Raw genomic sequence first — 21,410 nt, 5'->3', positions numbered from 1 at the left:
GAAGTACCACATGCTGAAATTCTGAGCCTACGTGGCTTCTTATAAAAAAAGGAATTGCTATAATATCAAGAGATAACCTCTGAACCACCAAGACTTAAGTGTTCTGTCTCCAGGAAGGGAGCCGTTGCTTCTTGATTTTTGATTGGTTGCTAGACAAGCCTACAAATCTGAGTGACACAAGTTCTTTTCCAACTAGATATGTTGGAAGGGTATCTTTCTTTTGGTTTGTACCTTAAGGATCCAATAGGATTTAAAAAAAGAAAAAAAAATCACTAGGTCATCGCTTAGGTTTTACTTACCAATTCTGTTTTCTCACTGGCTGCATGCAGGTGTGAAGTAAGCTGGTGAAAGTTAGCCAGTTGATCCTACAAAGTAGAATTCGGCTTCTTAGAATCATTACCAACAAAGAACATTTAATTATCACAGTCATAGTCAACTGAAAACATTTTCAAAGAATTCATTTATGGTGCAGGAAATCCAACAAGCTTTCTTAAGTTTTAATTAGATTTCTTCTGTCTTTTGACCTGGTAATCTGGTAAATTAGATTTACTAATGCAAAATGTATCTGAATTTCATTCAGTTACAGATTTCTAAAACCCGTGCAATTAATACCAAAATACAAAAGTAGTGCCTCTCGGAGCCACACAGATTATGGTGGTACTGCAAGTATTTTTGCTAGCACAGTAGCAGAAATGCATCCACTAAGAATTTAAAACGTGTCTGCCTGCATGAAGAGAATAACACAAAATAGTCATCGGCAGCATACTAAGCATCTTCAGAGCACAGCCAAGAGTTAAGTCCCTCAGCTGGAATATATACTAATTGTGTAGTGTTTATACCACAGTTTCATGGCCAAATGCGTGCAAGCAACCTAATCCAACAACTAACTTCACTGTAGAGGTTGGACAGCACGAATAAGGATCTCATAGCTCATCTCTGCTTTCCGATGGATCGTGATTCTACTCAGTCTACCTCCGATTGCTATTTCCTGCTCCTCTGTTAAAAGCAAAATGTAAAGCACAGCTGATTCAGCTGAAAAATCCGTGACAGACAGGAAGTGCTTTTAAGAATCAAAGGCTGCTCAATCTCATTCTTGAGAAAATGGCATTAAAATCCACTAAGAATTTAGTCATCAGAAGTGGACTCTTAGAGCCCCTTACATCTTCAACAGCTACGATTTACCAGTGACCAACAGCGAAAAAATCCAATAACAGTAACAGAAACAGGAAGTTGGAACAACAAAGAAACTCCTCTCGACTAAGTCCTCATAACTGTTATTTGAAATAACCATAAAACTTGAGAGAACACAGCAGCTGTAGAAAGGAACGTATCGCCTAGATGGACTAAAAAAATCACTAACAAATTCCTGCTACGTAGGCGAGCAATAATTACACCCACAAGGCTAACGTCCCTGAAAATGGAATGCAAATTTTATAGATGTTTGAATATAGCTGTAGTGAGTACACGTACACGTGAAGTCTGTGAGTTCTTTGAATACTGAGCACTCTTTACAGCTCAGAGCAAAACAGCTTCTTACAGCCTAATTTGTCTTTCTGAAAGAAAATTTCCTGAAACATAAGCAGTTAACTTAGCAAGCTGAGACACTAACAAATAGCTTAAAGGCTTCCCAAGAAGCAGCTGAAGAAACGGAATGCTAAACACTAACACTAGAGTATTAGCAACCTTCATTTTTCAGCTGTTTGTTCAGCTTCTCTATTGAATGACAAAAGGTAAGTGAAACTACTTATATTTGAATTGAGCAACAGTAGGATGATTACTTATATTTGTCTATCTCGTGTACTTCTCTACATGCACCAAAACTCACACAGTGCGCTCCCTAAGTTACTGCCCACGTATTTGAAATCAACTTTCCAACCCTGACCGTGCATTTAACTGTTGAATCGCTGACTACATCTGACCACTCAACTTTTGATAACAACTATTACAGAAAACAATCAACAACGGGACCAGAGGAGAGCCACGAAGATGATCGGAGGGCTGGAGAACCTCTCCTATGAAGATGGGCTGAAGGAGCCGGACTTGTTCAGACTGGAGCAGAGAAAGCTGCGGGGAGACATCATTATGGCCTTTCCAGTATTTAAAGTGAGCCTATAAACATGAGTGAAATCAACTTTTTACATGGGTAAATAAGTGATAGAAAAAAGGAAATGGATTTAAACTCAAGGAGGGAAGATTTAGATGAGAATGTCAGGGGGAAGTTTTTCACTGAAAGAGCAATGAAGCGCTGGAACGGGCTGCCCAGAGAGGCTGTGGATGCCCTGCCCCTGGAGGAGTTCAAGGCCAGGTTGGATGGGCCCTAGGCAGCCTGGTCTATTATTTGATCTACTGGTTGGCAACCCTGCCTGTGGCAGAGAGTTGGAACGTAATGATCCTTGAGGTCCATTCCAACCCAATCCATCCTATGGTTTTATGATGATTCTATGATACTGGTAGAACCACTGCACTTCAGTTTGGCTACGTACAGACATAAAATCTCTACAGTATACGAAGGCATTCCAAAATTAACAAAAATGTAAATGAAAGTTACTTGCTGTTTTAGTCTTTCAGCCATGTGAATCTGTGTTTGAGTCATGTGTTCCTGGTACTGCTGCTGCAGTTGATCAAGCTCCTGTGATACGGTCTGCCAGAGCTCTATTGCTTGTTCCTTTTCCTAAAAAGTTAAAGAATAAAGGTCTCTAAGATATTTACAGTACATTTCTATTGAAATGTGTTTTTTTTTTTAAATTATTATTATTCTCTGCACACATTACAACCATGCAAAACACCAACTCAGAGGCAAAAAACCCCAGATATTTACAAGATCACATTCCGTCTAAACAAGAGCTGCAAGTTCTGCACTATTTTAATAGATCTTACCAGAAGTAAAACTCCACTCACGTTCTGAAACTGTCAAACTCTTGCAATTATTTACTTTAGGACTACAGTATATATAATACTCAAACACCAAAATTCAGGAGTCAGTTTAACCTCAACTTATCCCACTGCAAAAGAACTGAAACATCTTTGTAATATATTCAGGCCATTTTGCCGACCTATTCAGATCTAACTGTTACTTTCTGTATTCCAGATATACTTGCCCCTCATTTCACATTACACTTTAATTAAAAAAAAAAAAAAAAAGAAAGAAAAAAAAAAAAAGTCAGCCTACCACAGTAACTTCAATCCAACAAAATATTTGATTCATGTTCTGGACAGAATTTCAACAAGGTAAAATTAGAGGCACAAAGGAACATAAAAAATTCCCACTTGTATGAAAGTAGAGAGAAACTTCCTTCAGGTTTTGAAGTTGAAAACGTAAGTATGGGTGCACTTGAGGTAGTTTGTTTTTTTTTTAAGCTATGTACAATCAGAAAGGCCTCAAAATACTGTCAAGGGACTATTATAAACAAATACTGAACCAAGAAATAAACTATCCTTCCCTAATTTGCCAAGGCACAGAAGAAACAGAAGAGTACAAGTGTTTCATCTCACACACTTGATTAGTCAGTTGTAGTTGCTCCTGAAGGTTTCTCAGTATTTCTTCATCTGCAGGAATAGCAGTTCCCAGAGGCATAAAAGGAAGAGCATCCAGCTGCATCTCAAGAGCCTCTTTCAACTCTGCATGCAGCCTGAAATTCAAAGGACTAAGTTCAGCACAGTATTTATTTAATACAATGTTTTTAAATTGACTGAAGTACTGTATCTTTGATTTGTATGTACCATATACACCTGGCTCACATTTAAATCCATTGAGCAACATATGTTCTATGAAAAGGGTTTTAAGTTAATACTGAGTTCTTTTGCAGAGATATGGCTAAGCCTCCTAAATTTGGTGCTGTAATCTATATTAAACACTTAGGGTAACATTAAGCACATAAGTATGAAATCTTCAACTATTAAGCAGATTCAAATATTTCCAAGTCTTAGGAAAAAGAATTTGAGGTTTAAAAGACAGGAAAAAAAAACAAAACAAAACAAAAAAACCCCACATACAAGAAAATAGCAGCAGTAGGTAAAGTGCACTTATTTACCTTCTGTTTTCCGTGGTGACTTGTTCAAACTTCTGTCTCATCTCACTCATCTGCACCTAACAAAAAAACATTTAAGTGGCAAAACCACTTAGACCATAGATGCAATTAAGACTTCGTTTTGCAAAAAGAATCACAGGATGCCAGAAACATACCTGATAAATCTGCAGCTGCTCCCTCATTTCTTCCAAGCACTTCTCATACTCCACACTTTTTGTTATCAAGCTGAAACATGGAAAAACATGCTTAGAATCCATCTGTAAATGCTGAAACACTGTTCTGATTTTTAACCAGCTTTACAGAATCCATGATCTGGAGAACAAAACAAAACTGTTGCTTCTCTATTTCCAAGCCCAACACTCACCACCATCAAGTGAACAACTTTCATTACTACATTTGAAGTATGATCATTAACCACAGACTTCCTGTGTAACAGAAGCAGAACATGCTTTCTGGATGAGCTTTGATACATTTGTGTTTCATACAGAGATCAAAATCCAGAAAGATTAGAAACCAGACTTTCTTACTGCTCTCAGTACAACAGTATAGTAACCAATACGAGGATGAAAAAAATTAAATAAATAAACACAGTTCTACTCATGTACTTATTTGTTTTTCAAATCCTTCTGAAGTAGTATTCTCACTCATTTGGAATCAGTTACCTTTGGTCCATCATCCTGGATCTGGATATGCCCTCACCTCCGGCGACGCTTTTCTGTAATGGATTATTTTGTATTTTAGTACATGACTGCACGTGGTTACTGTGGTTTGTTTTTATTCTAATGCATGCAAAACAAAGCAGTTTATTCTGTCTATATTGGACTATACTGGAAAGAATATACAGACTCCACAGCAATCATTTTCAGGTTGATATTACAGTCCTTGAACATTGGCCAGATTTGAAAAAATTGTCATTGCTTTTTTCCTGGAGAGGCTTTGATAGAAAGCATAACTGCATCAAATCTTTAGAGCAACCATTTTAAATCTATGTAAGAGCCACATTCACTTCTGTGCACGAGCCCCACGTCGGTGCTGATGCCCCAGCTTTTGCACAGTCTTCAGACAGGTTTATGCTATTCACCACAAAACGTTATCTCCCCAGGAGATCAAAGGAAAAAAAATCCACAGAAGTTAAAAACCTTTAGAGAAATCAAGCGTTCTCCCACATATTTTTGAAAACACTCCAAAAAAAAATAAATAAATAAATAAAACCCACAACCAAGCAGAATTCACTTTTTAAACTGTCTTATTCTGCTGCTGCTTGGAAAAACTGTAACTCTACAGTGATGGGCTCGAAGCCAGGCAAGACCAGACTGAAACAGACTGGTCTACATATAGGAAGATGCATATCTTAAATTATATTTATTTTTACCCACTTTCATTCCTCAGTTTACATACCTCAGCAACACTATTCAAAATCTCATCTGCTTCATCCTGCTCAAATGCAACATCTAGCTTCTGATCTGAAAATTGCAATTATATAATACAAGTTAGAGGATCACGAATCTTGAACTAGATGAAGCTGGCTGGCAGCCAGAAAGATGCAAATTTACTCTGAGCTCCATTTAGAGTCACATGGTTATAAAATAAGCAACTATTTATAAGAGCAACATAGCTACACAATAAGCAACCGCATGTTCAGTCAGAGAGCAGTGAGGCGCTGGCACAGCAGCCCAGAGAAGCTGTGCTTGCTGCCCCATCCCTGGGTGCGCTCCAGGCCAGGCGGGATGGGGCCCTGGGCAGCTGAGCCGTGGGGCAGCCCTGCCTACAGCACGATGGAGGGGCCGGGCGGGCTTCCAGCTCCCTTCCGACCCAAGCCGTTCCGCGATTCTACGGCAACGCATCAACTCCCCGCTTATTACACGCGCTATAAGGAAAGGTTTTCTTTGACGGTATTCTGCCGCCAAAGACGCACTCGGTGTAAGCTCCGGTTAAAGCTGCCCACCCCCACAAGGGCCGGGAGCAGCCCCGAGGCCGCCCGCCAGCCCTCACCCGGCTCTGCCCCGCAGCCGAGCTCCGCGGCCATGCCGTCACGCCAAAGCTTCGCCGCCCTCCCACTCCGACCAAGACATCCCCGGCGGGCGGGCGGGCGGGCGGGCAGAGAGCACCGCTCCTCTCGCCCACCCCTCCTTCCCCCCGAAGGAAAGCGACGGGCACGGCGGGCCGGTAACCGCAGCCTTCCTTCCTGGCCACGCCGCCGGGAAACGGTCGGCGCCGGCTCCTCCCCTAACGGGCGGCCGAGCGCAGCGCCCGGCGCCGGTCACGCGGCGGGAGGAGGGCGGAGCCGTGCCGGGTTTAAAGCTTCCGGGCGGCGGCCGCGGCCGGCTTCGTCGGGTGGGGTTGCGGTGAGCGGCCGGCGGCGCGGGGCGGTCGTCGTTGTCTTCTCCGAGAGAGCCGTGGCTTTGGGGTCGTAGGTGCGGCTGAAGTGCGTGCCCGTGCGGGTGCTGAGGTTCCCCGGCCCTTCTCGTACCTGCGGCGTTGAGGATCGCTGAAAGGGCTTCTCTTGCAGTTGTAAACGGCTCCTTTGCTCCGCTCGGTCGCCGCGTGCAGCGTAACGTGTACCAGCACGGCTCCCCCCGCGGGCTGCTGCTACCGGGGAGCGCTCGCCTCCTCCGCTGTGTCAGTCAAGCGGTGCTTTTAGACAAGCTTCTTCATTTTCTGCCTTGAGAATGATGTTAAGACTCTGAGGTACCTGTCTCCCTTTATGCGCTGATCGTTTTCCCTCAGCATCCACCATCTCACTTCTGTAAGCTTGCTGCTTGAGTTGCGGGGGGTGTTAATGGTACTCGAGGCTTCCATGGTTTCCAAAGCTATCCAAGATGTCTCGTAGCACATCTGAAATTGGTCCAGCGTAACGGAGAGAAAAAAAGGTCGACATAAAAGCTTAATTAGTTTTCGCTTTATTTACATATAACCTTGTCAGAGCTGATAGTCCAGTATTTGCCTTCACCTTTTTACTGGATGTCTTCAGTCAACTGATCACTTAACGTATCGCTTTAAATCTTCGTTATGCCTCCCGCATCACCGTGTTGGGTTCTTATATCCATTTATCTCATCTTTCTCACTGCTTTGCCAGCAAACAGCATGGACTGGATGATCTCCAGAGGTCCTTTCTGACCTCAACGATGCTGTGAAATAATGCTTTTAGAACAGTGGCTTGTTCTAGAGTCCGTCTTTCTTTGTTCCTAAATAGGACTGGGAAGAATCAGTTGACTTTTTCTGGTTATGTCTGGGAGCTTTATGCTTATTTTTTCACCTTCTTAGCTGCGAGACTTTTTTTCTTAGTGAAGTTTGTGTCGGAATGGTATCTGTGTGCTTTGACAGGAACTTCTTTTCTTATTTATCTTCTGCAGAATATTAAGATGGAGTTAAGAATTGAGCACACGTGGGATGGTTTACCTGTGAGCCACGACCCAGTAGCAATTGCACTTCAGTCGTATGATGCAGGACTGCTAATGCAGGTCAGTGCTCCCTTCTTCAATGATCCTCCAGCGCCACTTGGAGCGCCAGGGAAACCCTTTAGAAAACTCTGGGACCATGAAGGTAAGTGTAACTTCTGCTGCAAGTATCTTCTGCTGCAAGTATTTGTGAGGTCGCTGATGTTTATGTGCAATTCATATACCTGGTCTTTATTTAAGATTCTCTGGTTATTTTCTAAAACTTGTTCTAATGTGACAGCTTCATCCTGAGCATTCTGGAAAAGGCTGCTGGCAAAAATATATATATATATATTATATATATATATATATCCTTTTAATATGAGTTATCCATTAGTCAAAAGTTGTAAACAATGTTTGGCTGGAGTGCAGATAAGTTGTAGAGCAGGTAGTCATTTTGTTTTTGCTCTGACTGCATTTTTGCTCAACATAAGAGCTCACCTCTAAACTCTCCCTTGCAACTTCATACTGTGGTTCTTGTTTGTAGCTCAGGATTTTGCCTTCTTTCCAGTACAAGATTTTCAGAAACAGTGTTTACATTCCAGAAAGGATGGGAAAAAAACATCAGTTAAGCCTACTGAGAATGTTCTAAGATGGTACTATGGAACTTACTGGTTTTTTTTTTTTCTCTTCTGTCTATAGTCATCGCCTGGAATTTTTCCAAGAATTGAATCTGAAAGAACTAATGGGAGAAGACTGGAAGCAGCCTGATTCAGATATATGGAAGTCTCACACTAAATAGCAGACTGGATTGAGGCTTAGTTTTTGACAGCATTAAGTTTGGATGCAAGTGTATGAGAACAAGTGATGTTGGGCAGAAATTGTAGGAATGGGATGTTGTTTCTGCATTAGAACTAACAAGACAAATATTTTACTAAGGAGATCTTTTCAGGGAGGTCTTTTTACTTCATCAGGGGTCTCGGTCTCTGATAGTCTTTGCATGCTCAGCAGATAGGTGAAGTAACTTACAGCCACAGAGATTAGGGAGATGGAGTAACTTACAGGTACAAAGACTGCAGCTCTAATCTGTCCAACCAATTTTTTGGAAGATATTTTTTAAACTACTATGTCTGTTTACTAAAGCAAGGAAAATTGCCTCTCCTCAGTCGCAGAGACACAGGTTATGGTGCTTGCCTTTCATTCTAATAGCAGACTATTTGGTGCAGAGCTTTGTGACTGCTTTGAAATGTACATAGTTTAAGTTCTAGATGAATCTTCCATGCAAACAAGCTGGCATACTTTGTACAGACTGTAAAACCGTAGGTCAGATGAACTGAGACAAATCTACCCTTGGAGAAGTTTAAGGGGGAGCTTCAGTTCACTTACTGTTGATGAATTATAATAAGGTAGATTTTGGCACTGAAAGTAACCCATTTTTAAAGAATTATTATAGATGATATTAAACTGTGTATAAATTGTATTAAACTATCTACTAAACCACGAAGTCTCGGTATTACTTTTTTTTTTTTTTCATAAACTGTCATTTACATAAGTAAGCTTTCTTTCAAAAGCAAGTGTCCAGGAACCGCTCGTGTAAGTTTCATAAAAAGTTCTGAACCAAAAGTAACGCATCCAAATCCTTTTTGGTTGGAAACATTGATCATCCAGGAATCAGAAATGTTAACATGTGACCAGCAGTGCTAAGAAATGAGCATGCGGAGAACCACACCAAACAGTTTCAGAAGCCCAGGGGAGATGAAGTAGTGTTAGATGTTCTAAAGAGCATCTATGCTAGAAATTTTCTGGCTTAGTCTTCCTCCAAACCTTGCTTGGCGCCATCCATTCTTACAGCATATAAAGGGCTAGAAATATGCCTCACTTACCCTGCTTTTCTGCTTTCAAGAGCAAGGAGGAGGAAGGAGGTACGTTGAGATCCCTGCATTGAGGAACTTGAAATTGTAGGGGAGAAGAAACAGCTACCTGTTTCTCCAGTTGCAAACACTGGAAAGTATGGGAAGGACTGAGGGCAGGAGGCATGTTAGGGAACAGAAGGCTTTGGGGGAGCTTCTAAGGGCTGTGAGACAAGCAGAATAAGTATTTTTACTGACACAGAGTGAAGAGATGCAGGAGAAGAGGATCTGGGACATGTGGAAAAAACGTAGATCTTTGGTGGGAAGAGAGGAGTTGTAGCACAACTACAAGGTTGATGCAGGGGGGGCATGGGCTGTAGAAAGCAAGGATCTAGATGCCCTGCACTGGAATGAACTGGAAACAGCTGGGAACTGTGGCTGAAGTGAAGGGCTTTAGGCTAGGAGACACTAAAATCTAGAGTGAAAGCCCTGCAGTGCAGGGAGCATAGGGCTTTGAAGCAAGTGCCAACAGAAGGAACCTCAGCTGAGGATAGCTTAAGTTAGGTATTTAGGTATTTACTTGAGCGTGTATTTAAGAATGTTTCCCCTGATCTTCCTATCCACACAATCAATTCTTCTTACTCTCATTGCCAGAGGCACAGTAGTTCTGGCTCACATATTACAATCTCTGTATTGCAGCATAAAAGCGTTACATTTTTTCCAGCTATTAGGAATCAAGAAAATGTTCTGCTGTAGCTCGGGATCCCAAAATATATATGAGAATCAAGCATAAATTTCAAAGAAACTAAGAGAGGGTATCAGGAAGAAAAGATGGGGAAAAAGGAGGAAAATCTCTTTAGACAGTGAGTCTCAAGAACACTAAGTTTAAAAAAAACTGCTGAAAGTTCAGATGCTGGAATATTAACCATATCAAATAGGAATCTGCGTGGGCCACCTGGTGGCTGCAATTCATTTTATACTTCTTTTGTACAGATCCTAAAAGAAGGCAGTTAGCTAGACTGTGCTTTTCCCACACTACCAAAAGAAGGCTACAAAGCAGACAGCTCAGTCCCATAAACCAGTGACTCCAGTAAGGAGAAAGCATAGGGTTTGCCTGTGGAGGTCGAGGGATCATCTTCCCAGCACGGGAACACAGCAGAGCCAGTACAAGTATCTGTATATTGCTGATGCATGTTTCCTTCAGCACTCCCAGTCAGCTGAAAGGCCAGATGTACAGAATAGGAGAGAGAGAAGTCAAAGAAACCACTGGACCCTGTTAAACACAGATTTAAAGCAGCTGGGTGCTTAGCCACTTTAATTCCCTCTGCCACAGGCAAGGAAGGTAGGCAACGATCCCTTTTCTTTCTGCCTTGACCTCTGTTTCCCACTATATTGTAGGCAGGACACCCTAGGGGATTCGCCCTGTAGCAACTTCCTGGTTGAATAACTTCTGCTCTTTGGGGTGAATTTTGAACTTATAACCTGCCTCACAATTCTTCTCTTTCCTTAGTGCAGTGGTTTATTTGAGTAATGCCAAAACAAAAATTTGACAGCAAGAGACCCTCTGCTTTTGATGTTCAGGGGAGATCAGACTACAGCAATTGTACTTTCTTCCTATTTTAAATACAAAAGGCTGCATACCTGCCATAGTTTTCATTTTATATAACCAATGTGACAACATTACTTACCTAGAAATGGATCAGATACCTAGGAAATCAGACTTGGAAAAAAAAAAAAAAAAACACAAAGATTTTAAAAGCTTTTACAAGTGTGGGTGAAGGTTGGGAATATTAATGGAATCATAGATTGGTTTGGGTGAGAAGGGGGACCTTTTTAAGATCATCTAGTTCCAACCCCCCTGCTATAGGCAGGGATATCTCCCACAGACCAGGTTTCATACAGCCCAGCCATGGATACTTCCAGAGAGGGGGGGAAAATCGACCTCCTGTTCCTCACCACCCTCACAGTAAAGAACTTCTTCCCATTATCAAGTTTAAATACACCTTCTTACAGTTCAAAGCCATTTCCCCTCATCACGTCACTACATGCCATTCTAAAAAGTCCCTTCCCAGCTTTCCTGTAGGCCCCTTTCAGGTACTGGAAAGCTGCTACGAGATGCCCCCAGAGCCTTTTCCAGGCTGAAGAGCCTCAGGTGTCTCAGCCTGTTCTCATAAGGGAGGCGCTCCAGCCTTCTGATCATTGTGATCTCCTCTGGACCCGCTCCAACAACTCCATGTACTTCTTGTGCTGGGGCCCCAGAACTGAATGCAATGCTCCAGGTGGGGTCTTATGAGAGCAGAGTAAAGGGGCAGAATCACTTCCCTTGACCTGCTGGTCACACTTCCCTTGATGCAACCCAGGATACCATTGGCCTTCTAGGCTGCAAGCACACATTTCTGGCTCATACTGAAACATCATCAATTGGCACTCCCAAATCCTTCTCCTCAGGGCTGCTAATATCCACTATATTAACATGGAAAATATTAGTCAGAGGGTTCAGATTTAAGAGAGAGGACAACCTAACCATGGAAACTGAGGAGCGATTGTTTGCACACCTCTCCTACCCCAGTGGATAGAGATACCCAAGTACTGATGGTGAGGGATTTTATAAGGAAATCTACCCATCCCTGGCAGAAGGCTGTCACTGCTTCTTTTAAGCACTTAGATATTTTTTCTTTTATCTGACACTTCAGTTTTCTGGTCAGACTCAAACAGCAGATGACTCTTATCCTAACATTAACTGATAGATGCCAAGCATATAGGATGCATCAACAGAGCAGCTGTTAGTAAGCTGAATCCCTCAGAAAAAAAGCACCCTTAAAGCCTCCCATTTTCATGAATAACTTGAATGCTCAGGGTCATGAATTACAACCCAAAACTTGTATTAATCTAGGTAGCTACTCTTTCCCAAGACATCCATCAATTTTGAGAATTCAACTGACATTGTGAAGAGCAAATCTACAAGAATCATATTCAACTTTACAGGCTCCATAACCTGGCAACTGTAAGTATATCTGTCACACAAGCATATTATCCACAGTACCTATACTTTTTACCCAGGACCACCACCATGCGGGACAATTCAATTAAAACATCAAAGTCCCTGATCCAAGTAACATGGCTAAAGCTGTCATGCAATCATGACCAAACTGCCCCCATATCTGGATTTAATTAGGTTGTATGATGACATTATAAGCATTAGAGACACAGTAGCAGTACTACGAATATGCTTAGTCCTTTCCTTACAGCAAAAAATTTTCTCTCTCCAGTCACTTATGGCAGTCACTTCTCAACTGTTATCATGATTTTTTCACAGGGCTCACAAAAAGCCTACAGTATCCCTAAGAAATAACAATTCATGTAAACAAAGCAAAAAACATTACATGGCAACTGAAGCAAACCAGCTACATCCTGTATTTCTCATGCAGTTATCTGACATGTAAACTTGGTACTGGTTGCAGATTCAATTCACAGCATGAGAATTCACAACCTGTAAACTTCATAGGACAACAGCACTACCGAAGCTTTGAATTAGAAAGGAGACTAAAAAACATGACGCTGTTTCTTCCTTACCACAAGATCAAAAAAACCCACTAACAAATACCAGCCCTTCTTCTCTTACCTCTCAACCACCTTACTATCCTGCCTCCACACCACACCTCAGATAAATATTCTCTTAATGTACAAATAGAATAAAATGGGTTAAAAAAAGTATGCATTGCTCACCGTGCTATGTCCATTGTTCTTAGCAGGCCACATTGGTGCCCCTTATGATGACTATTTGCTTGCATTTCTGATAGTAAGGTACTGCTGAGGTTCTTAATAAGAAGTCCAGTTCTGCATGTATGAATTTTTAAAGGTTCAAGGTGAAATACAATACAAAAATACAATGACAGAGTTCTCTCCTGCACGTTCACAAGCAGCTTGTTAATACCGAAGTCTTTTTCTCGCTGCACGTCTAATACTATCTAACATAAGCAGAAAACCATCTATCTAGAAGCACCTCCTGCATTTGTGTGCTTCACGAAGTAGCGAGCAGACGTCCCCAGAAATCAGCAAACAACTGCAAACTGTTCCGGAAAGCTTTCATACATCCCTTTCCCTCAGCAGCTCCTCCTCCTCCGAAAGCTGAAACAATACTGCAGAGAAGCGTTCACTCTCAGGATGGTTTCAGATTTCATCCCTCTGCTTTTTTCAATCAGAACACCAAGGCAGAAATCCTCATTAGCAATTTGAAAGCCCTGCACAGGCAAAGAATACTTATATTTGCCACCATGTTTGAAATATTTGCACACTGTTCTGGCGACTCGTGATTACAAAAAGGAGAAAGAGATTTGAGTCTGCCTTTCAAGCCTTGTGGCAGCGAAAGGAAGGCTGTTATCTGAAAGCTACTCATTTTCTATATGCTGTGTGCTACTTCTGCCCGTGTGCAATACAACAAAGCTGCCAGATTTAGTAACCACGTCAGCCTGCTTTCTCCATTAAGCAGCAGAGATGATAGGATGAAGTAGCCAGTGTTAATCTGTAGCTATGGCTCCTTTAAACCTTGAATGAATATCATGAGTTTATTGTTCTTGAAGAAAAAAATAAAACCAATCAACATTACTTGAAAAAAACAAACAAAAAAACAAAAAAAAAAAAAAAAAAAAAAAACCCCACAGCATTCCAGAAGTGTGAATCCATGCCTGCCTTCAGTGACTTTAAAGTAACATTAAAGAAATGGCTTTTTTTTTTTTTTTTTTTTTTTTTTGGTCAGTTAACAAATCCTAGGACTGGAGTCAATTCCTTTTCCAGACATCCTGATCTTTAAAGATACATGTTGCCAAGCAGCATGTGCTCAGACCTCAAAAGAATGAAATCATTCACCAACAAAATAGTTGAGAATCGCTCCTCTCCGCAAGGAATTATTTACATACCTGTCTTTGCTGACTTCTCTCAGAAAAGCAGAGTTAATAAAAGGGGGAAATTCTCATTTACCGCTTAGATCCTTCCCTGCACGGCGGTTCCTAGAGATCTGGACTTTCTTACCAGATGCAATCGCTTCCATGGAGTGGGCAGAGTTTACGTGCTAAGAGAAGGTGCCAGTCATACAGTCCAAATCTATGAACTAAAAATAAACCCAGAAACGTATGGCTGAATTTACAACACTGCAGGGATGCTGCAGAGATCACACAACATCTGTGTGCATCTCTCTCTCTCTCATTTACATTTCCCTCACTTTCCCTGAAGCACCTGTCTCAGCAAGGAGTGGTTTCTGTGGGAAATACAGACAGACGGTTTTCCCCTCAGAGAAGGTGTCACTACAGCAACCTTACGCAGTGTATATGGCCAGGATTTTTCTTCATAATAAAGTAATCATCTTGAATCCACTGCCTCCACATACCCTTTCTCACAGAGGCTGGCTGACAGGAGGCAACTTCAGTACTCAAAGATTAAATATTCAACTCTACTAGCATCCAGATGAAAATTTAACCAACGTTCCCTTTTTAAAATGAGATCTTTACAGGTTATTCTAAAGTACAATTTTTTCTGAAGCTGTTGTACTGCTATTAGCAAATAATGAAAGGAGTCAAGAAGAGAACAAAGATCGCTGTGTAGCTGGGCTGTTGGTTAAAGCACTAACCTAGAAAGTCCTGCATCTGCTTCAGACATTGGCTGCTCACCAACAGTAGAACCAAGTTCTAGTATCCCTGATGGTAAAAGCGTTTATGAGCTCTGTCAGAATAACTACTTTTAGAGAAGACAGGCAAAGTGTCTTCTGCGATGGTTCTGAGCTATCCAGGTAAAAGGGAGATGCTGAGTTGCTGCTGTTAATGTCTCCAAACATCCAAGTGGGTTTCAAAGATCTATATTTCTGCCTAAAGTGCTTAAGGTGACTGTTAGATATTTGAGGCCACGTCAACAATGTGGGATCAGACACATCTGAGCTGGCAGCGATCTGTGTACTGACTCATAAACCTGCAATTGTGGGGAAGTCAGTGCAGAAACAGAGATACTCTCACTCTGTGCATGGTCATTGAAAAGCTTCTACCTTGTGCATGCAGTTACACTCTACTGGGGGACATTTCCAGACCAAGGGTTCCTGAATACCAGCCTACCCGAGAGAGTAGGTAGGTCCTACATCTGATTTCACTCCCTGCATGGATCTTGCTTGAGTTCAGCCAAGGAAACGGTCATTATGGGGATTAAAACTAACCTGACTTAATCTAGCCTAGAACAGACAGGGTACAGACCAAATTTCTGAGTTCCTCATGGATTTCAATTTCAATCAACACTCCCAGCTGCAGGCCTATTTTTTTCCCTTGTTTTAGAAGCAGAAATCATTGACAAGTCTCTGGCAGCCAGGCCAGAAAACAGTGACAAATACTGTAAAGCGATCTGGCAGGCTTCATTAAGGCAGTTGGTGTTTAATCCCCAAGGTTTTTGTGATATGATTGCATGATATGGCCAATGAACCATTCACTCCCAAGGGTGAGATGCAGAGATGACTTTCAACTGCCCAGATTGTGAAACATGAACTCTACTGTGTGAAATTACACATTGTGACAATGTAACACTCAAAGTGCTATCTCTAAACAAAGCTACAAAAAGACCTGTCGGTACTTAAATACAAGTCTGCCTATTCCTAAGAGATGCAGTTAAATCAAGCCACCTGCATAAAGTTTAAGTGAGAACTCCACATCTGAGCCCTGAACTCAGGATGTTTTGATGTTTTGCTTTTTATTTTTCCCTCCAATGTTAAGTCCATAATCCTCATAATTTGAGATATTTTTTTCCCCAAGAAATATTTGAAAATGGTCACCCCTTTACTGGGGGTATTACATCACAATGTCAGTAACAAGGATTCTCTGATTTCTTTGTTCTTGGTACAAAATTGTCTTGCCTTGGACCTAAAATAGCCTCCTAGTTCTATTACCTACTTGCAACTTGATGGTTTTCCTTGCTCTACAGGGTGATAGATCCAGCTCTTCTAATCGAAGTTTGCAGGATAGTATTTCCCTTTTCAATCCAAACTACTTATACCACTAGACCAGATAAAAAGTTCCAATCCCAAATACTGTCACTTCACACTCTGTTTTACTTGATTCTTTCTGTACCCATTCTATCCAAATCAAATGCATATGGAACCAAATGTTTTATAAGGAAATTTTTTTGAAGTCACACAACGTCAAGAGAAATATGTAAGCTGGTGATCATCATCTGATTTGTAGGCATACAATGGATATAGCAGAAAGAAGCTGCACTGAGTCCACACAGCTAAAGCAGAGGAGGATACATTAAGGTAACAACAAACAGAAGAGTAAAACCATTTACTATCTGAAATTGTAGAGTTCTAGTGTTCATCCATGCCTCACCACTTTATCTAGAGAGGCAGGAAAAACAGATACATAACCATTAACATTATACTTGAAAAGTAGGAAACAATTATGCAAAATTCGATAGAAGAGAGGATTCCTAATTCAGTCAGAAAACTGTCCAAGTTTCCTTCTTTCTCTGATATGATCTGGATTGTACCTATCAGCAGAAGTTCAGAAGACAAAAAAAGAACTGTTCAAGTTGTCTCATACCCAAAGAGCATCACGTTTAAAAGGCAGAGGTAATTAGCTGTCTCACAGCTTTGGCCTCATTTAAGACTCTTTCAGTATTGCAGGTTCTACCTTTAACATCCATTCATGGTCTGAAACAGATCTGAAAATGTTTTAATGAGATTATATCTAGCAAGGGACTCTCAAACACAGTACATACAGCATCCCATTTTCAGGGGTCTACCCAGCCTTTATTATTAAATAGATTGTTTAGTTTGCTTGCCATTACTAAAGGACAGCAGGTAGAACTGAGTTATTAGCATACACATGGTAAGGTATGCCTATAGAAAGAAAATATAATAGTTTTATTTGGAAAGCGTATGAGCAACCAGTGTCACTTGTCTTGTCTACCTTCCTCCTTCTCCCTGCATTTTAGTATCTCTGCATGCAAATGATGGTAATTAGTCAATACCTTCACTATAACCAATATCCACAACCTTTCACAATTTATCTCTTTCAGACAAGGATGTAGGATAACATTAAGAAATAATTACCTTCAGCTCTTTTGCTTCATTTAGTCAGTACAGACACTTTTTGCTTCCTATGCCCTAGGAGTTTGTCACAGTGTTATCTACAGATGTTTGCTCATGATAGGGACATTTTGAGTTTTGAACTGAAATGAGAGAACCTTCCACCAACACCACTTCTTAACTTGGAATGTCTTCTGGAACGTCTTTTTTTTTCCCCAAATACAAGGAAACAAGTTAAAACGGAAACCAACATTATTGTCTAGGAAAACTGGATTCCAATGTGACTAACACATTCAGCTACTTATACCTCTTTATGGCTTTACCTCAAATTCAGAATGAATTGTGTCACTTTCTGGGCATGTGATGGTTCCAAGTGGAATCAAAATGCTAAAAGCACTCATTCAAAACACTTGGCAGTAATCTTTTCCAGCACTTCAGTCCAATTCAGCTCTTTGAGAGAATTCCTTTTAATTTACAAGTCACACACTGTGTCACAACTGCAAAAATGAATTCCTAAAGAGAACTAGAATGCTGCAGAAGTCACTGAAGATTAAAATGAAGATTATTGATAACAAGAAGAAAGCTACAGTGATGTATGTTTGCAATATCATTTCTCTCCCTTAGACTTTGCGAAAGTCTTTTTCCATGCACAAATCGTTATTTGATTTCTGTAAGCAAGAGTGCTCTGGCTTGGTGAGAAGGAATCTAAGGTGTGAGTCTATTCCTGCTATCATTTTCTGTAAGTAACATAGAGATTGATTTAGATCTCAGATAATCCCGGTGCCTGGAACTCCTGAAAGCAAGACAATTTGGATGAAGACCTGTGCTCACTGTTTTCTATTGGCTGTTTCTATGCTGAGCATGCAGGTTTCTCATCGATCCCTCAAGGGTAGCTAATTCCAGTTCCCAAACTTAAACTGTTGGGTCCGAATGCAATCTGCACAGGTATTGCAGTGCAGAACTAGAATTCTTCAAGTAGATATTTCACATCTAAAATAACTGTATCTGTGTTAAAAGACTGAGTTGTTAGCCTTATTTCTAAGCAAATTCACAGTAGCATCTCAGGACGTACAGAGGTTCTCAATACCAATCAAGCATACTAAAGTTTCTCCCTAATTCCTGCACTCACTGAGTATAGTCAAGTTCCTGCATCTGAGCATCTCTGTGTACTAGATCCTAAAGAATTCAAACATTATCTCTCTCTCATGCCAAGCAAGTTCTCCAAGTACTGCTACAACTAGCAGTATACCCAAGCAAGCAATTAATTTAACAGAACTTATCATAAACAAAAGTGGATTAAAATCTCATTATTGACTCATGTGAAGCAGGTAAATAGTTTTCCTTTAGCATTAGCACGTCACTTGCCTTATATTCGCCCCCCAAAGAAAAGCCCAAAACTAGTTGGGAAGAGCCCACGGTTGTCTGTCTCCAATTTCTGTTTGGGCTCTTACTACACAGTGACATTACTCCTTTTTTAATTAGGAAAGCTCTAGCACAGATTTCTACAAAAGCATCATTCTCTCGCTATGAACAACTTGCATCTCACCATAAAATAATTTCAAATTAATATGATTTAGTAAATATTTAAACTTAATTAATCTTACTTCTTTAAGAATATCAGTTGCTTCTTTCAGGCCTTATTGAAAGAACAGGGAGGGTGATAAGGACGCTCTCATTTGATATTGTTCCAGTCCCCTAAACCTTAATTAGAGCCTTCACTACACACATCCATTCTGGTACCAGCTGGCTCCGTAACTGAGCTGAGCCAATTAAACCTGGCCATCAGGACCACATTCAAAGTTACTGACTAACAGGACATTGAGGTCATAACTGCTGCCAGATGAGCAGCTGGTTGTTGTGATCCCAAGCGTAGATTTTCGCCCTTCTTTTGTGTAAAGCCATAGTTTTATGGATTCCCTTTATCCCTAGCATAAACGCAAACAACAACGCATGGTGATTGCTGAGTTGCTGGGTTGCTAAGAATAGAAATTGTACTGCCATCTTCTGACTCTAAGGAGAACTACACCCTTAGAGCACCTCCCTCCTCTATTAAGTCACTGCATTGAGTAACCTCCTTCAAACCAGTGAAGGAAACAAATACATTTCAGTATGGAAACAAAAGATGTCCAGCATAGTCAGTGAGCTGAGTCCTTTACCAAAAGCAATTTGGTTTGAATGTACCCACAAGAGTCTGTAATTTTAGACAACCACATTACACTCAAGAGAAAAACATCAGACTTAAATGGGACTTCACATATCTTACTAAACTGCTTGGATTCAGCTCCACTATTATTGCTCCATATTTTTTCTGGCATTTCACGTCTACAGTGGTGTTCAGTTCTCAGGCAGATCAGCATAGATCAGAGCTGGTGCTGATTACACTCTGTATGGGGCTGCTGAATCACGGCCTGAACCTCTGATTGATCACCTGAGACGAGCAATGAGTCAGCCACAGGAGCACAGGTGAAGGCAAATCATCTGTGCTGCAGGAAGGGGTAGAGCCTGGCTCCACCTCTCCTAGACTCATTTAAGAGCTGACTGCCAGTGGGGAAGGATCTCTCTGGAGATCCGCTCCATCAGAATTCATCTCACGAGCTCAGGACAGGGTGAGTGACTTTTCTCTCGTTACTCCAATATAAATAATATTAGCCAAGCTCCTGGAGATACACACACACACACACACACACACACACACTATCTGTATATCCATTGATTATGCCCACTCTTACTTTTAAATGAACAGTTTGTACCTAGACCTATTTAGAAATGAAGGACTGAGAGTTTCTGAGATGCACAGAAATCTATGTAAAATTATTTCAGTTCCTAAGGAGATATCACATACAATTAAGTGTCCTTCAAGTCTTAGCACTCTGAAAAGAAAACATTAGCATTTACAGTGTGCATTATAGCACATGTGATTTTGTAGTGTTTCACCACTTTACAAATTCAGGGCAAAATCTTGGCTTCATTGAAGTTAATAGGATATTTGCTACAGGTAGCAGCAAAGCTGGGCTTTCATCCACAGTATCTAAGAACTGAATCTATGGTCTGGAGAATAACTAAGGAGAAAACTGTTTTTAAGAACAGCATGCAGTTTTAAACAACACCCAAATGTTTTTACATATGTAGAGATGCAAAGAAAATGTAAGGATGACGGAGCACTGGAACAGGCTGCCCAGGGGGGTTGTCGAGTCTCCTCTCCAGATATTCAAGTCTCGCCTGGACGCCTACCTGTGCAACCTGGTGTAGGGAACCTGCTTTGGCAGGGGGGTTGGTCTCAATGATCTCTAGAGGTCCCTTCCAACCCCTACAATTCTGTGATTCAATTTTGTGAAATGCAAACAGTATGTATGTACAGCCAGACTAAAGCCAAGGCAGGTGTTATCTTGCATTTACTTCTCTCATTAGCTTAGTTACACTAACTTGCAGATCCTCTGGTATAACTGAAATTATGTATGATGGTAAAGAATGGAACTACTAACTCAATTTTTTTTGTTGTTCTCAGCTGTAATGTTAAGTAAAGGGAGAAATTCTATTACAAAGGAGCGATCAAGTCACATTTCATTTTGACCTCTAATCCACATTATTTCTGTAAGACTTTTACCTACCGTAACAGCAGTGGCTAACCTCTTCACACTGGGCAACCAGTCTACGTGTTTCACTTCTACACCAGCTGGATGGAGATAACATCGGACTGCTGAATAATTCAAGAAATACACAAGGAATCAAGAAAAAGAAGACTACTTTCTACAGCCCCTCAGCAGCATTGAAATCTATGTTTCAACTCTTAACTACACAGAACCTACTTTTACCCTGGGTATATTTAAACAGAGCAAAACTCTTTTTCTGGCATTAGTAACAATGTTTTTCTGCTTAGGTGCAGTGTCTAAGAAGTCAGTCCTGTCCGTTTTTATCTTTGGGTTCAAAAAATAACTTATCATGGTATTTCTCAAGGCCTGAAGATCCTTGATCTCAAATCTAGTTCCTCAGCGAAGACATTGGTTATCGGCAGGTTGAGCCTGCAGAAGTGGTAATGCACTAAACTTTTAGTCTGCAGTCAGTTTTAGAAGCGTTTGTTCATAATGTTACGTAGGCAGCT

At 41.0% G+C, this 21,410-nt stretch overlaps 1 protein-coding gene and 2 long non-coding RNA genes across 13 annotated transcripts in view; 2 read left to right on the top strand and 1 right to left on the bottom strand.

The window, feature by feature from the left end:
* LOC100550692 (sodium channel and clathrin linker 1) overlaps positions 1-21,008 on the bottom strand; it is a 46,947-nt gene extending 25,939 nt beyond the window's left edge. For 8 of the 11 annotated variants that reach the window (XM_085222223.1, XM_085222226.1, XM_085222225.1 and 5 more), the window contains exons 1-8: positions 20,920-21,008; positions 5,427-5,491; positions 4,691-4,743; positions 4,184-4,253; positions 4,032-4,087; positions 3,497-3,629; positions 2,549-2,671; positions 300-365 (exon numbers count right to left, since the gene is read on the bottom strand). In XM_085222223.1, the coding sequence (XP_085078349.1) occupies positions 300-365; positions 2,549-2,671; positions 3,497-3,629; positions 4,032-4,087; positions 4,184-4,253; positions 4,691-4,743; positions 5,427-5,491; positions 20,920-21,001 (648 nt within the window). In that variant the 5' untranslated portion in view covers positions 21,002-21,008. Of the gene's footprint in view, positions 1-299; positions 366-2,548; positions 2,672-3,496; positions 3,630-4,031; positions 4,088-4,183; positions 4,254-4,690; positions 4,744-5,426; positions 5,492-6,020; positions 6,248-12,981; positions 13,365-20,919 lie in introns of those variants that run through there. The other 3 variants (XM_085222232.1, XM_085222229.1, XM_085222231.1) reach the window with 2 other exon arrangements.
* Positions 737-2,713, top strand: LOC146544414 (uncharacterized). The gene is made up of 2 exons (XR_014882848.1): positions 737-1,730; positions 1,949-2,713. It is a non-coding gene; the product is annotated as an uncharacterized LOC146544414 (long non-coding RNA).
* LOC146544413 (uncharacterized) lies at positions 6,308-8,905 on the top strand. The gene is made up of 3 exons (XR_014882847.1): positions 6,308-6,716; positions 7,382-7,571; positions 8,108-8,905. It is a non-coding gene; the product is annotated as an uncharacterized LOC146544413 (long non-coding RNA).
* Positions 21,009-21,410: the final 402 nt, after the last annotated feature.

This window comes from Meleagris gallopavo, chromosome 4 (genome assembly GCF_905368555.1).
Source record: "Meleagris gallopavo chromosome 4, MGAL_WU_HG_1.1, whole genome shotgun sequence".
In the NCBI taxonomy this organism is placed as follows: Eukaryota; Metazoa; Chordata; class Aves; order Galliformes; family Phasianidae; genus Meleagris; species Meleagris gallopavo.
Note: the sequence above shows the minus strand (reverse complement) of the source record. Positions and strands in the feature narration are given on the sequence as shown.